Source organism: Onychostoma macrolepis, chromosome 18, assembly GCF_012432095.1.
Source record: "Onychostoma macrolepis isolate SWU-2019 chromosome 18, ASM1243209v1, whole genome shotgun sequence".
NCBI lineage: Eukaryota > Metazoa > Chordata > Actinopteri > Cypriniformes > Cyprinidae > Onychostoma > Onychostoma macrolepis.
Genome location: NC_081172.1, coordinates 26,414,914 through 26,429,575, shown reverse-complemented (window position 1 = coordinate 26,429,575; position 14,662 = coordinate 26,414,914). Strand labels below are relative to the sequence as shown.

Sequence of the window (14,662 nt, the reverse complement as noted above, 5' to 3'; positions counted from 1 at the left end):
ACAAAGTATAAAGAGAGAAAAAAGGAAGGTTAGTTGAGATGTTGTGTGAATGTTCTCAATGTTCTTGCGAACAAATTTTGGACAAAAGCCATTCTGTACTTGCATCCACCAGTCAGATGTATCCTATATGGACTATATCCACTGAACTTCACTCTGACTGGCGAACAAAGCAATCTTAGTCTTCCTGTATAACCATACAACCAAATGATCTGGTCCAAACAACCATGACCAAAAGCACCTTCTGTTCCATTTATGCAAAGCCAATAGGAGCTCGATATCATCTTTTTCGAAATCACAGACATGTACCACAGCACATCTATGGCTCCAGCACTCGTAACAGATCAATAACCATACTCACATCTCATATTAACATACGCCACAGCACTTCTGCACAAAAGATGCATGAAGACACCAAGAAAATGATGAAGGAGTGAGAGAGAGAGACAATCAATAGGACAAACGCTTTCTGAAGAGACACTGAAGGAGAAAAGGACAAATGCTCAGGAAAACCAAACACTAATACGAATTACTTCGACACTGACCAATCAAATTTTAGTTTGATGCCCATTTCCTTAGTAATGCTTGCATCAAGCTTGAGCCGATTTTGAAGATGACAGCATGCTGGCCTGCATCACAACACGCAATGAGATAAGACGCATCCTAAACATAGACAGAGAATAGCTGGAGGGGGGCCTTTGTGTCCTCCTCAGTTCAGTGGTAATGAACAGCACTAACAATTAATCACTATGACGCCGCAGAGACACATAATCCCGCCACACCTTTATCCTGTGAGTATGTGAGATGGTGTCCTACGGCACCATTATTTAAGTGAGGGTACATGATTATGAGAGATAATCTAAATGAAAGAATATGACAAACGCCATCAGTAAACTCTAATGGGGATAAAGAATCAAGGCTTGATCTGCTCATGAAGTTGCACTTGACATCTAAGACAGAAACGACAAATTCATCCATGAAGATATTTTGGAAACAATTTGAGATTCATGTGTGTTCAAAGAACTTATGTGATTAGACAGTATGTGAAGTATTCCAATCAAAACTATGCACTTGAGCTGACAATTATCAATGATTTTTGTCCAATTTCATCATAAACATCAGCTATTGTAGAATGTGCAGTCATGAAGAAAGTCAGAAATGTTTAATACTGTATCTTCTTATAGCAACTCATTACACATTTCCTCTAAAAGTATTGGTGGTCATTTGTAATATATGGTCACTTTTCTTTCACCCTACCATATTCACTAAGTGGAGAGTAAACACTCTTGCTGTTACACTCCTGTGAACAAACTGAAAGTTTACAAAAATACAAATACAATCTGATGCACTTCGTGTTTCAGAGTAAAGCGCTGAACTGTCGTCATTTACACACAAGCAGTTCATGATCCAATGTTTTTAGTTGCTCGCCTCATGTAAAATGCTGCTCCACAATCTCTGCATGTCACTAATGCACATTTAGGAAAGAAAGCTAAGATGTGTGTACATTTGCATATTTTCCAACTTTGAGGACAGATGTTTTCAGCATTTATGTAGATCCGAAACGTGAAGTGTTTACAAACGTATGGTCAACTAAACTCAAAAGACGCCTTGCATTTTTCTGCTAAAATAAAAGCTTGAGAGTTTAAAACATGACAGTGAAGAATTTGACAAATGTAAGTATTTTAAATTGCAGTGTAAAATATACATATACAATAATATTTCTCATTAAAATAGTAATTGTATTACTCTTATTGCTGCTGTTATATTGAAACGGAGTTCCTAAAAACACCAGTGTAAATGTGATGTGGACTGAGACACTATCACAAATAAAAAGAGATTTGAGCCCACTTTAACCAACAGACTTGGACCAATTACAAAGTCAACGCAAAGATTTTATTAACTTTTTAAAAGCAACTATTTCTATTGACAGCAGTGCATGGTCTGGATGTCCCAGCGGCGGCAACATATATATTAAAATACAATATTTTCAGGTGAGATTAAATTTCAAAGGGTTTCAGCTGACAAAAAAGCTCTGTTCTAAACTTTTTGTTTACTACAAGCACTTAATATGCAGACAAGACTAGATACTCATGCACGATTACAGCATCAGTGGGGTTGATTAACACTTAATTTCTAGCAATTATCGCCGATTTGATTGCACAGATACTATTTAAACTAAACTGAGCTAGACAATGACATCTCTGAATTCAATAATGAAATGTCTTTAACTGAAAATTGAGAAAATTGAGTGTTTAATCTTTTCATTATACATTACTGACACTCTATCCTCCAATTTGATACTGTTAAGTGCTTTGACACAATCTGTATTGCTAAAAGCGCTATATAAATAAAGATGACTTGACTGTTGCTAAGCCACATGAACTGGAGGGGAAAACACATACAGTAGCAGGTACGAAAGTGGGCGGTTACGAGTAAATCAAGTTCACAGGAATCTACAAACACCGCTTAATCTGACGAGTATCCTCCCGTTTCACGTGACCAGCATTTCACATTGGTCAAGCGAGACCTTTTCAACGTAATTACGTATTATATGACCTCATGAACATGAATCACAGAGCAAGGCGAGCATTTGTGTTTATAAAGCATATACATGCTTTTTTTTTTTAATGACCGATCGTTTCGCTAGATACCCTTATTCAGCGTCTGGTATCGTTTATAACTCTTTGAAGCTGCACTGAAACTGTAATTTTGACCTTCAACCGTTTGGAGTCCATTGAACTTCACTATATGGAGAAAAATCCTGGAATGTTTTCATCAAAAACCTTAATTTCTTTTCGACTGAAGAAAGATATACATAAACATCTTGGATGACATAGGGGTGAGTAAATTATCAGGAAATTTTAATTTGAAAGTGAACTAATCCTTTAATATTTAAACCAAGTTTTGGTTAAATCTCACTGCTTTTATCCTCACATATAAGTGGTCAAATCAAAGATGACCCTATTAATCTACGTTTCTGGTTGTCCACAATAAACTTCAAGCAGAATCGAAGAACAAGCGAATCAACCATCATTTTAAACAAAATCTGTTCAAAACAAAGGAGTTTGTTTCAGTGGTTCAAAACAGTGCATACAGCGAAAACTCTGCACCAGTTGCTAAACACCTTTTGATGGTCCCTGAAAATTACGCAATAGGTGGGAGTGCTCTGGGGCTCCACCTTCTATGACAAAGAAATATTTTCAGGTTAATTTGTTCACTCAGTTCATCAAGGTCAGACAAGAAAAAAAAAAAAGGAACTTTTGCAAAGAGTCACATCTCTATGATCCATACAGCAATGTGTCACCCACAGCTCTTGATCCATTACTAATAAATAAAGTCTTGCATCCACTGAACATTTTATCTTGTTAAATTTCTAGTTTGACTTAAGGTCAAATGGGTTTCATGTTTACTTTAACAAAATTACAGCCTGACTTATGAGAGGTTCTATGAGACTGCAGAACTCTATATTAACTTATGTGGTACAAAATATAAATCTACAACGCAACATTTGTCTAGTGTCAAGGGAGGACAGGGATTTATGTACTCTTAACCTAGATACATTTTTCTTAGGCCAAATGTGTCACTTTAAATATGGATGCTCCTGCCACTAAACACAGATCCTCTCAGGACAGCATGCTCAAACTCTAGGGTCAAGTTGATTCATGGCTTGACAACAAATGACATTGGTCAAATGCTCCTCTGGCAACTGGAAATGGCTAGTACACTGAAACTAAAAGCCCAGAACACACCAAGCCGACGGTCGGCTTTCTCAGTGTGTACCGCACCATCGGCTTATTTTTGGCCAATTCGACATGTTGAATCGGTGTCGGAGCTCAACAGTCAGTCGGGCTATCTGATCATTCTGATTGGCTGTTCAGCTGGTGAACCAGTGCACGAGGCTACTGCCACCTGCTGGTACGGAAAGGCATTTCTTATGCAGGCGCAGAATGGACATGCTACTTGGCCTTCGAGCATCGGCTTGGTGTGTCCGGCCACTTTGGACCCAGATGCTGCCGACGTGAGGCGACCCCACTGTCTGCTTTCGTCGGCTTGGTGTGTTCCGGGCTAAAGAAAACCAAATTTCAAAACCCACAGTGGATACACTGGGAGCACACTATGAGGCTACAGGAGAGTTTTAAGATGATGGATTCATGAAAATGGAAGCTAACAGGATTAAATACTTATTTTTTCCATTTTCATAAGTGTTGAGGAGTAGAACATACATTTATACACACATACAAATATGCTCACACATGAAAGGAATCATACAGGAAATTTTAATGGTAGTCCAATTCTGGAAATTGAACATTTTCTAGGTGGAAGTTAGGCATGAATAAAAGAATATATCCAGACTGATTAACAGCTAAAATATTATAGTTCTTAACCCTATGCATGCAAATTCTCACAAGCAAACATGCTCGTCTTGTTTCTTGAAAGATCTGCAAACTTGATCTATACTCCAAACGTCATTTATAAATATCTACATTAAAAAGGCTGTGTTGTCTTACTTTAAGAATGAAGAGAAAAATGTCCGCCATAGTGTGCTATGGCATCCCACCCTTAAACTGTCAAATGACTTGCTCTAGGTATCACGTAACCACTGCAATGCATTCAAAGGCAGCATTTTACAACCAATAGACTGAGACACTCAACTTAACCTTACCGAGAACCAAACTGTTATTACACAATCATGTTGAAGAACAGGACAGCCCACAGGTTAAAAAAAAAAAATCATGTAATGATCACTAACAAAAAGTAATTGTAACACCCAGTTCATGGGATTCACGATTCCCTTTTTTGGCTTCCTGTACCATTTTAGAAATCTATCTGCTTGATTTTCAAATGTTTTTTCTAATGTTAGTTCCATAATTAAAACAATCTGAATAGGCTACTGTTATTCAAATACACTATGTTAATCTAAATATTCAGTCATCTTAAATATGTCTGTTCCTACAATTTTGCTTGGCACTACCACCGACTCCATGCTGGGAGGAGAAACAAATGGCTTTAATTACTTTACCACTGTCGTAACTGACACAGGATCAGCTCCACAGCCCAAATCAAATCTTCAAGAAAACTAAAACTGGCCCTGAGGCCTGCTGAGAGACAGAATTTAAAAAAACAAGAGCAATCATTTAATACAGGAAAAACTGTAGTGTCATTCAAAGAGTCCAAAATGAATAAATACTTTGACTCCTCAAATAGACCTTTTCTATTTATCCATCAGGAACTGATTGGATCATGAAAATTGGTCTCTATGACATGTGATTAGATTAGAGGGTTTGAAAATAAGAGTCAAAGAGGAACTCCGTTTCAGAGGTGCAGCAAGTCATCATATTCTGATGAAAGACTAAAAAAAAAAAAAAAAATGTCTTCGAATAATGTGCTCTGATAAATCTGTTTCCTTACACAAAATCAGGAAATGTATTGAGGAAATAGAGCCAATTTTGATTTCATGTTGACTTCACTAGAAACTCCTTTGCCAATTATCAAAAATACAACAATCTATTTAAAAAAAAGGTGATTGCTTAGATTGTGTTGCTTTTATTTAAGTCAGCTGGAAGACCATTAACTCACTCAGGTAGAACTACCACTTCATCTTCACACTGAACGGCTTAAGTTTTTCCACATCCACCAAATCTAAGTGCTAGACTCCTAAAACACAGAATCTGAATAATGTGGAAAAACAGCTTCACCTGCTCAAGTCATATATTCTGGCTGTCAAGAAACTTAACTGCCAAACCAAGATGGTCAATTTCCTGTTTAACCCCCATCTCCAACACACCTGTCCCTCACTGGACCCATCTTGTCAGCATGAAGGTAACGGCAAGCGCTATGCAAACTTACCAGCCGTGTGCAAATGCCCCAACCAGCAGCCTAGGGCGACAAGAAGAGGGACAATAATGGGGGAAGGAAGGAGGGGGGAAAGGGTGAAAAAAAAAAGTTGATTTTAGTCAAATGTTTTATTCCATTAAATGATGACAACGTAAATCAGAGATGAATTAAATTACAACTGCAGACTAAGCTGGCAGCCATTTTGTTCAGTAATAGTCAAAAATCGATGCCATATGTCATTCACTGACAATATGTAAGACATTTTACAAAGACAAAGAACTAATTTTAAATGAAAAGATAATTAGAAATACTGAATAGACTTAGTTATGCTATATAACCTCTAGATGACTTTAAAGATTACAAAAAGAGTCTCTAACCACACTGACAAGTATGGATCACATTTTAACCTAATAAACTTAGCTTATTTAATGCATTGCTAATTTTGCCTCCTTAACTCACTTCTTTTATATTAATACATTCTCAGTTATTATAAATCCCACAGATTAGATATGCTGCTTTTCTATTAACCACGAGGAGATAAGGGCTTCTTTGTGTCTGTTTTCATTCAAGACTACGACAATGCCATTATAAAGCGAGTATTTATATCCATATCACTAGGCCTAGCGTTTTACGAGTGAACATATGCACATACAATACATACACATGCAGACGAACTGAACGTCCAAAACGCGACCGTGAAGCATAAAAATAATGTCTAGGTCGTCGGCTCGCGAGGTTTTGAAAGACAGCCGTTAACAAACAAAATTCAGTTTAAAAGTGAGGATATGAGGAATATGTGCGTTTAAACGAGACGACAGGCCTTCCTCCTCACAACGACACCACCATTAAACGCAACTTCAGCAAGCTAAACAACGTCCATGACATTCAAACTACTAGACGTCAAATATATGATTCGAAACCCAACCATTTCTAGAACTGAACAAGAAAAGCGTCCATTTCGACCATAACGTCAAACAATCGACGAACTGCCCCAAACATGTCAAAAATACCCTGTGCACACTACTGAGACTTCTACTTCCCTGAACAGAGGGTGAACTGATATCGATGATTACGAGTTGAATTCCTTCAAATGACTGTAAAAACAAAACAAACCCATCATTAGACGCGATCAGGCGCAGTTTTGTGCTGGTGTGTGTATTTGGACTGTTGACATGAAAATACGACATGATTATGAAGGCCGTTCTCAGAACAGGCCTGAGTCGATCCTTTTGTTTATTTTGCCCAGTCCAAGAAACAAACTCGTATCAGCCAAAACCCAATTACTGCCCGTACACGACCAAACCACACGAAACGTCTCCTCACAAAAACATGTACGCGTTTAGTTCGTTACAAATAAACAAAATACAACAAGATAAATTGATTTTCGCACTCCGCGGCCTTACACACCGGTCTCGCGTTTTGTGGCCCTGCATAGTCGATTTGCTCATTCAAATAACCTGTGGTCGTCATATAAAAACGCATAAACGTTCAAAACTACATTGCCACGGCTGCTACAAAGCACTAACTCCTACAGAAAACAACACACGATGGAGAGTGAATTAAAGTGAAGTTCACTGAGTCAAAGTGATAATCATTATCAGCTAATGCTAGCCATGCTAAGTTCAATAAAACACTCAAAAACCTCATTGCATCAAGTTACTCATAAACGAACAACACTTCTAAGACTGACAGACAGCCTGACATTAGTTTCAAGTGCTGAATAAGAAAACACGTCCAGTTTTGTTTTAAGCTGTCTCTGGTGCTAACGCTGGTAGCACGGCTAACCGATGCTAATCTGCTGAAGGGACGAAGCGTGACAAGCGATTATCAACAAATAACGGCTCTTAATTACAACCGCAAAGACAAAACACAGTATAACGTGAACAATCATCACAATAGTACTAAAAAGAGAAAGATTGTACCGTTGTTGTCAGTATTTGGCCTACATATGGTAAAGCTAAAGAGCAAAGCCGGTCTCCTGTCGACGTGTATGCGGGCAAGATCAGGTCAAAGTGACTGAAGACGTAAACAAACTAGCAGCACCAGCAAACTACACTAATCAACATTTCACCTGGACACGACTGGATAGCACAGGAAAATCATCACTTGTGATGGATGCAATCTTCCTTCGTTTCAACAAGACGTTTCGTGACATTACCAATAAATAAAGAAGGTGAAATAAACAGAAACTTGTATTCAGTTTTCAGTTCTCGTTACCTTCTAGTTTGTGGGCCGTTACATTATTACTAATATCTTAAAAATCTCTAAAATGGCCCATCCCTTAACAAAAACAACAGAAAAATCAGTCGTCATATACGTTGTACTAGTCAGACGCTGATCTCTCAGTTTCATGGTTATAATATCCTGTGTATTTTTTCCAAAGGGGATGTAAGTTAAGCGAGTCTCAATTCCCTCTCGATAACGTTATTGAAAGGATTCGAGTGGTTTATTGCATCTACCATTACATTAATGCCAAAAAGGGTCCTCCTTAAATAAATAAAACTAAAAAACAAACAAGGGAAACAGGAAAAGGGCTCGAGGGATGACAACTGGAAACCATTTTTTCTTTCGACTGGCTTTTCTCACTCATATTACACGGCTCCTGATTCACACGAAGGGCTGCGATGCGCATATGATGTAAGACGATTCCCGGACATTGACGTTAAATATATATGTGTATATTTCGGTGTTGTTGTAATTACCTATTTGTTCCAGTGTTGTAGTAGCTGTTAGACACAGTGCAGCAGCAGCAGCAGCTTTACCTTCATCAGCTGAGCGACCTGCGAACTGCCGCATCACCTCCGCTCCCACAGCGCTCCGTGCTTCCGCCGCGCACTACTTCCCACACGAAACAACAACGATTTACGACAACAACCCGGTGCGGAAAAGCCTTACCGACCACCGTGCCGACGATAATAATGCCCATTGATGTTACTGCGAACGGGTCGTTTTATCATCAACCCCGCCTTTTGTGAATTTATCACTAGTGCATCAGCTACGTTCGTCAGGATTTCATAATATCAATCCGCCAGGTCGTGACCCCCCCACTACCACCATCTTAAAATAAAACGTTCACCCTTACAAAAAACTTTAAGTATTATTATTTTAGACTGTTTATTGTATGTTTCGGACAAAACAGATGTGAAAACACGTGCATAAAATCGATTTGCGTAGGAAAAGAGATAATTGTGGTGTCTGTTGTCATGGTAACCACTAAGCGTCAAAATATGGCGTCTTTGCTGAGTGAGATACTGTTTGAAACCGCTGGACAAGGTCTACCTCCCTCTAAAGACTTCTACCAGTTTGTTATCACACAAAAGGAGGTATTTAGAAGTACATGAAATGATGATTCCTCTGGAATTATTATAAGGGACAAATATTTAAATGTGGTGGTCAATTTTTGCATTACCTGCAATGCAAAAAAACAATTGTCTCTCGTATCTGATCAGCAAAATGGATTGTGATGTTAAATATAGTGTCATCAGTTATAATAACATAACAAAAATACCAGTGTTTATACATTTTATTTTCTTACTGCTGGAATTTTTGTTAGTCATATTAGGCATAATGTTTCCTAAACCTTAATTGCCAACAGGTTATATGGAGGTGGTGGAAGATTTCAGTTCGGTCTGAATTCAGAGGAGCACCACCTGGAGAAATAAAACAGTTCCACCATGACTTTTTGAATGATGCAAGGTTGCAGGGTAAAGATCCAGCTTTCGTTATTCTTCAGCTAAATTATGTAATTTGAGTAGTAATTGTGAATGTCATTCATGATTTTAGAGCAGCTAGCTGCAGTGTTTGGCACCAGGATTCTGGACTACACTTTGGCTCTGTGTCGAGGGCATGTTGACTACCTGGAACGTTTACCTGACAAGCTGCTCCTTAAAATCCTTTCCTACATATCCTTACAGGACATTGGCCACCTCAGCCAAACCTCAAGCAGGTTTAGGAAGGTTAGACCAATACCCTGTCCCTTTCTCCTCTGCCTTTTTGCAAAGTGAAGATTGCAAAGCAATCAGATGTAACTGATGTTTTAAGAACATTGTAAGAATGTAGTGATTTACTAGTAGTGGTCACTGCAAAGGAATGCATCACTGCTGATCATAAACTAGCATTTAACTTCTGTTATGCATTGTTTGGCCTACAGAAATTATAGAGTATGATATTTTTATTAATCTGTTAATGTGCATGTGTGTCCAGCTGTGTAACTCGGAGGAGATCTGGAGGCAGGCTGTGATGAGTCATTGTGATATGATAACTGAAGACATTGAGATGCTGGCGAATGTCATGGGATGGAAGAACATCTTCTTTAAGTTTTTCTATAATAAAGAACATGACAGCATGGCCTATCCTGCAGAGGAAGAAGACAAAGCCAATACTGAATCTCCATGAGCTATTAAAACAACTCTCAGTGAGTCAAAAAGACAATCATATGATCTTAAAATGTTCATTAGTCTATTTCTGTCTTTTCATGCTTGCAGATAAAAAACAAGTTTTTGAATAATTCTAATTCAGACCAGTTGTGCTGTGCTATGACCGCCAAAGTATTAAATATCCAAGTGTTAATTTGATATTTTTAATGTATGTAATCCATAATTATTCATGTAACTGGCAAGTATTACGTATATTCACTATTTCTGTCACCCAAAACCGCTATGTTTTGTCGCACTCTAACCGCACGTCTGCCCTCTAATGGTGACTGTTCGGCTCTTTTCATTAACTGCAATGTAGAAAGTGACAAGCAGATGGCGCAAGTTAATAAAGTGAGTGAATGTGCAAAACCAATGAAACGAGCTTTAACTCTAGAGATGGTTGAAATAAAGTGCACAGTAAACATTAAATCACTCAATAACATGAGCCTTACTTTTTAAGTGTAAGTGATTTTGAAATGAGAAGTCAGAGTATTTTTTAGATTATCTATTTAAGGAAAAATGCCTCGTTTAGTTTAAAAACATACAAAGGAAGTCAATTTCTGTATAGACACACATTGCTAAATAAATGTAAAAAATTGTTCACTGAACTCACATTAATCCATTGTTGTCACTCCATAAGGGATAAGCTGTCACAATCTGGTGTTTAATGACATTGACTTGAGAAGAATTTAACTAGGTAAAAAGGAAGTTCCACAACATTTTTTTTTATTGAAATATATTATTGGATATTTAAAACTGTCACTCACAGTTTTGAACAGAGACATTATAGTGCACTATCCAAACTTAAATTTTTATAATTCATGAATGAAAATATTTTGTAACATGATTTTAATGTACCATTTCCATGGTAATGCAATGTCTGATTTTAAAATGGGTTTCAAAGGATGAATTTTGAGATTTTAAGTTTTCTACTGATAAATATTTTCTTATGATTTCTAATTCGTGATAGAGAAAAAGGCAACTAAGAAGACTTTCTGTGACAAAGGTCAGAATTCATGTCATGATGTAGATTTTTTTCAGGTGCACTCTTGTCAAATATTAAACTATTACTTTTCCTACATAATTTTTTAACAGAAAAAGTGGTAAAATACCTATTTAGGAGTCTTAGACCTTTCCAACGATATATAGTTTGTTATGATTAGATTAGGATTTAATTGTAAAATAGTGAAGTAAACTTAGGCGTCCCACAGAGGGGACGGTGACAGTTAAGGCTTTTAAACCTTCATGAATTCCAGTAAGCCTTGTGCAGGTTGTACTATCATTTGGCCTGTAGGTGGCGACAAGTGACTGTCTTAATATGAGTGATCCACTGATTCAACCTCACTGATTAATCTAAGAACGAAACACCACTACTTGTGTGTTGCTCCGGAAAAAAAAACAGTGGTTGTTGAAAGTTACATAGTATTAATGTCTTGGTTATTGAACTGTTGTATAAAAGTATTACCGCATTCACATTATTCATACTACAACCCGAATTTCAGAAATGTTGGGACGTTTTTTAAATTTGAATAAAATGAAAACTAAAAGACTTTCAAATCGCATGAGCCAATATTTTATTCACAATAGAACATAACAAATGTTTAAACGGAGAAATTGTACACTTTTATCCACTAAATGAGCTCATTTCAAATTTGATCACTGCTACTGGTCTCAAAAAAGTTGACATGGGGGCAACAAAGGGCTGAAAAAGCAAGAAGTTTTGGAAAGATTCAGCTGGGAGAGCATCTAGCTATAAAAGGGATGTCTTAGAGAGGCAGAGTCTCTCAGAAGTAAATATGGGCAGAGGCTCTCCAATCTCTGAAAGAGTGTGTAAAAAATATTTTGGAATACTTTAAAAACAATGTTTCTCAACGTCAAATTGCAAAGGCTTTGCAAATCTCATCATCTACAGTGCATAACATCATCAAAAGATTCAGAGAAACTGGAGAAATCTCTGTGCGTAAGGGACAAGGCCGAAGACCTTTGTTGGATGCCCGTGGTCTTCAGGTCTTCTGGCCCTCAGACGACACTGCATCACTCATCGGCATGATTCTGTCATTTATATTACTAAATGGGCCCAGGAATACTTCCAGAAACCACTGTCGGTAAACACAACCCGCCATGCCATCTGCAGATACCAACTAAAGCTCTATCATGCAAAAAGGAAGCCATATGTGAACATGGTACAGAAGTGCCGTCGTGTCCTGTGGGCCAAGGCTCATATAAAATGGACTGTTTCAAAGAGTTCTATGGTCAGACGAGTCCAAATTTGACTTTCTTGTTGGAAATCACAGACGCCGTGTCCTCCGGGCTAAAGAGGAGGGAGACCTTCCAGCGTGTTATCAGCGTTCAGTTCAAAAGCCAGCATCTCTGATGGTATGGGGGTGCCTAAATGAATACGGTACGGGCAGCTTGCATGTTTTGGAAGGCACTATGAATGCTGAAAGATATATAAAGTTTTTAGAGCAACATATGCTCCCCTCCAGATGACGTCTATTTCAGGGAAGGCCTTGTGTATTTCAGCAGGACAATGCAAAACCACATACTGCAGCTATTACAATAGCATGGCTTCATAGTAGAAGAGTCCGGGTGCTGGATTGGCCTGCCTGCAGTCCAGATCGTTCACCTATAGAGAACATTTGGCGCATCATTAAACGAAAAATACATCAAAGACGACCACAAACTCTTCAGCAGCTGGAAACATATATCAGGCAAGAATGGGACCAAATTCCAACACCAATACTCCAGAAACTCATAACCTCGATGCCCAGACGTCTTCAAACTGTTTTGAAAAGAAGAGAAGATGCTACGCCATGCAAACATGCCCCCATCCCAACTATTTTGAGACCTGTAGCAGGCATCCAATTTGAAATTAGCTCATTTTGTGCATAAAATTGTATAATTTCTCAGTTTAAACATTTGTTATGTTATCTATGTTCTATTGTGAATAAAATATTGGCTCAAGTGATTTGAAATTCTTTTAGTTTTCATTTTATTCAAATTTAAAAAACGTCCCAACATTTCCAGAATTCGTGTAATACAAGAAATACACAGTGCTAACAGTATTACTGACTATTAGAGGGCAGCCTGATATTGCTTAGCTATAAAACTGAAACATTTCTAACACGTCCAGACTTGCCATTTGCCTTTTCAGTTAAAACCTCCATTTCACAGTCATCTCTTGTATGAATGTTAGTCAGAGTGATTTTACCCAGAAGTTACATCATAAAAAATAAAAAAAGCACACACACACATGTTTGTTTCTGTGAATTGTGGGGACTTTCCATAGACTTCTATTACTTTTACTGACCAAATGATATTTTCTATCCCCTAACCCTAAACCTACCCCTTACAGAAAACCTGTTTGCATTGTTACACTTTCAGATAAACATCGTTTACTATTTTTAATATTTTTTTCCCTCGTGCGGACCGCAGGCTGGTCCTCACAATGTCAAAAATGTCAGGTTTTACTATCCTTGTGGGGACATTTGGTCCCCACAATGTAGCATAAACAGGTACACACACACACACACACACACTTGTTTAACATACACCGACCCTGTAATTAGGTCGTATTTTCATACTATATGGGGGTACGTTGTCACAACAAATTTGAGAAGAATGGCCTGGTTTTCATGCAACTGGATTTTTGACTCGGAGATATAGCCTGTGTGGCCAATAGTCCAAGTCTGCCCTGCTAATAGCTGAATATGAAGCCAGACATCTATAAACAACAGTGTTTAACAATACACTTATGTCACGATTCGATACATGATACTGATCTCACAATACCATACTCCCACAATACCCTTTAAGCCTAAATAGAGTTAAATGGTAGGCTAATAAATTTTTTAAAAAGTAAATAAATACATTAATTAATTCCACAAAAAAAAATAAAAATCATTTGATAAACAGTTAGAGTGCTGTTCAATAATCAGAACAGAAATAATTACGATTCTAGCTAAAAATACCATTTTAGACATATGCTCGCACTCTGTCCCTGACTACATTTTTTTTTAAATCTTTAAATATTGTAATGAAGAATTTTATTTTAAATGAGCTTCGAGTTTTACCATAATTGATGCAGTCTTTGTCTTAGTCATTGTTTATATGTGAATAAAAACTTAAATTAATCGGTCTTTAAATTTTCACTTTTGTGTAAACTATAGCCTACATTTTTGCATCGCGATATATTGTGACACAATGTATTATTAAGAACCCTCATGAGAGAGAAAAAGAAGATATACAAAAAAAACATGACCGATAAGAAAACTACATTTTCATTCTCTTATATTGTTCATTGACAACTGTAATGCAATTTATAATCTCCCCAAAAGTGTATACACTGCCCAGGCGCCATAAAACACTAGGGTGGTCCGCTCAGATCCATCAATCTCTTTCCAGCTCAACCAATA

General features: G+C 37.5%; 2 protein-coding genes across 11 annotated transcripts in view; one reads left to right on the top strand and one right to left on the bottom strand.

The window, feature by feature from the left end:
* trip12 (thyroid hormone receptor interactor 12) overlaps positions 1-8,682 on the bottom strand; it is a 52,704-nt gene extending 44,022 nt beyond the window's left edge. For 5 of the 9 annotated variants that reach the window (XM_058750660.1, XM_058750666.1, XM_058750667.1 and 2 more), the window contains exons 1-2: positions 8,535-8,661; positions 5,845-5,874 (exon numbers count right to left, since the gene is read on the bottom strand). The gene's annotated coding sequence lies outside the window, so the exon portion shown is untranslated. Of the gene's footprint in view, positions 1-5,782; positions 5,804-5,844; positions 5,875-7,754; positions 7,876-8,534 lie in introns of those variants that run through there. The other 4 variants (XM_058750661.1, XM_058750663.1, XM_058750664.1 and 1 more) reach the window with 4 other exon arrangements.
* Positions 18-10,998, top strand: fbxo36a (F-box protein 36a). Of its 2 annotated transcripts, none has more exons than XM_058750670.1 (4): positions 18-5,817; positions 9,428-9,536; positions 9,616-9,788; positions 10,036-10,998. In XM_058750670.1, the coding sequence occupies exons 1-4, from the start codon at positions 5,674-5,676 to the stop codon at positions 10,225-10,227; spliced, it is 618 nt and encodes a 205-aa protein (XP_058606653.1). In that variant the 5' UTR covers positions 18-5,673; the 3' UTR covers positions 10,228-10,998. The 2 variants fall into 2 exon arrangements, with proteins under 2 accessions (XP_058606653.1, XP_058606654.1); XM_058750671.1 differs by lacking the exon at positions 18-5,817 and adding an exon at positions 9,002-9,155.
* The last annotated feature ends 3,664 nt before the right edge of the window (positions 10,999-14,662 follow it).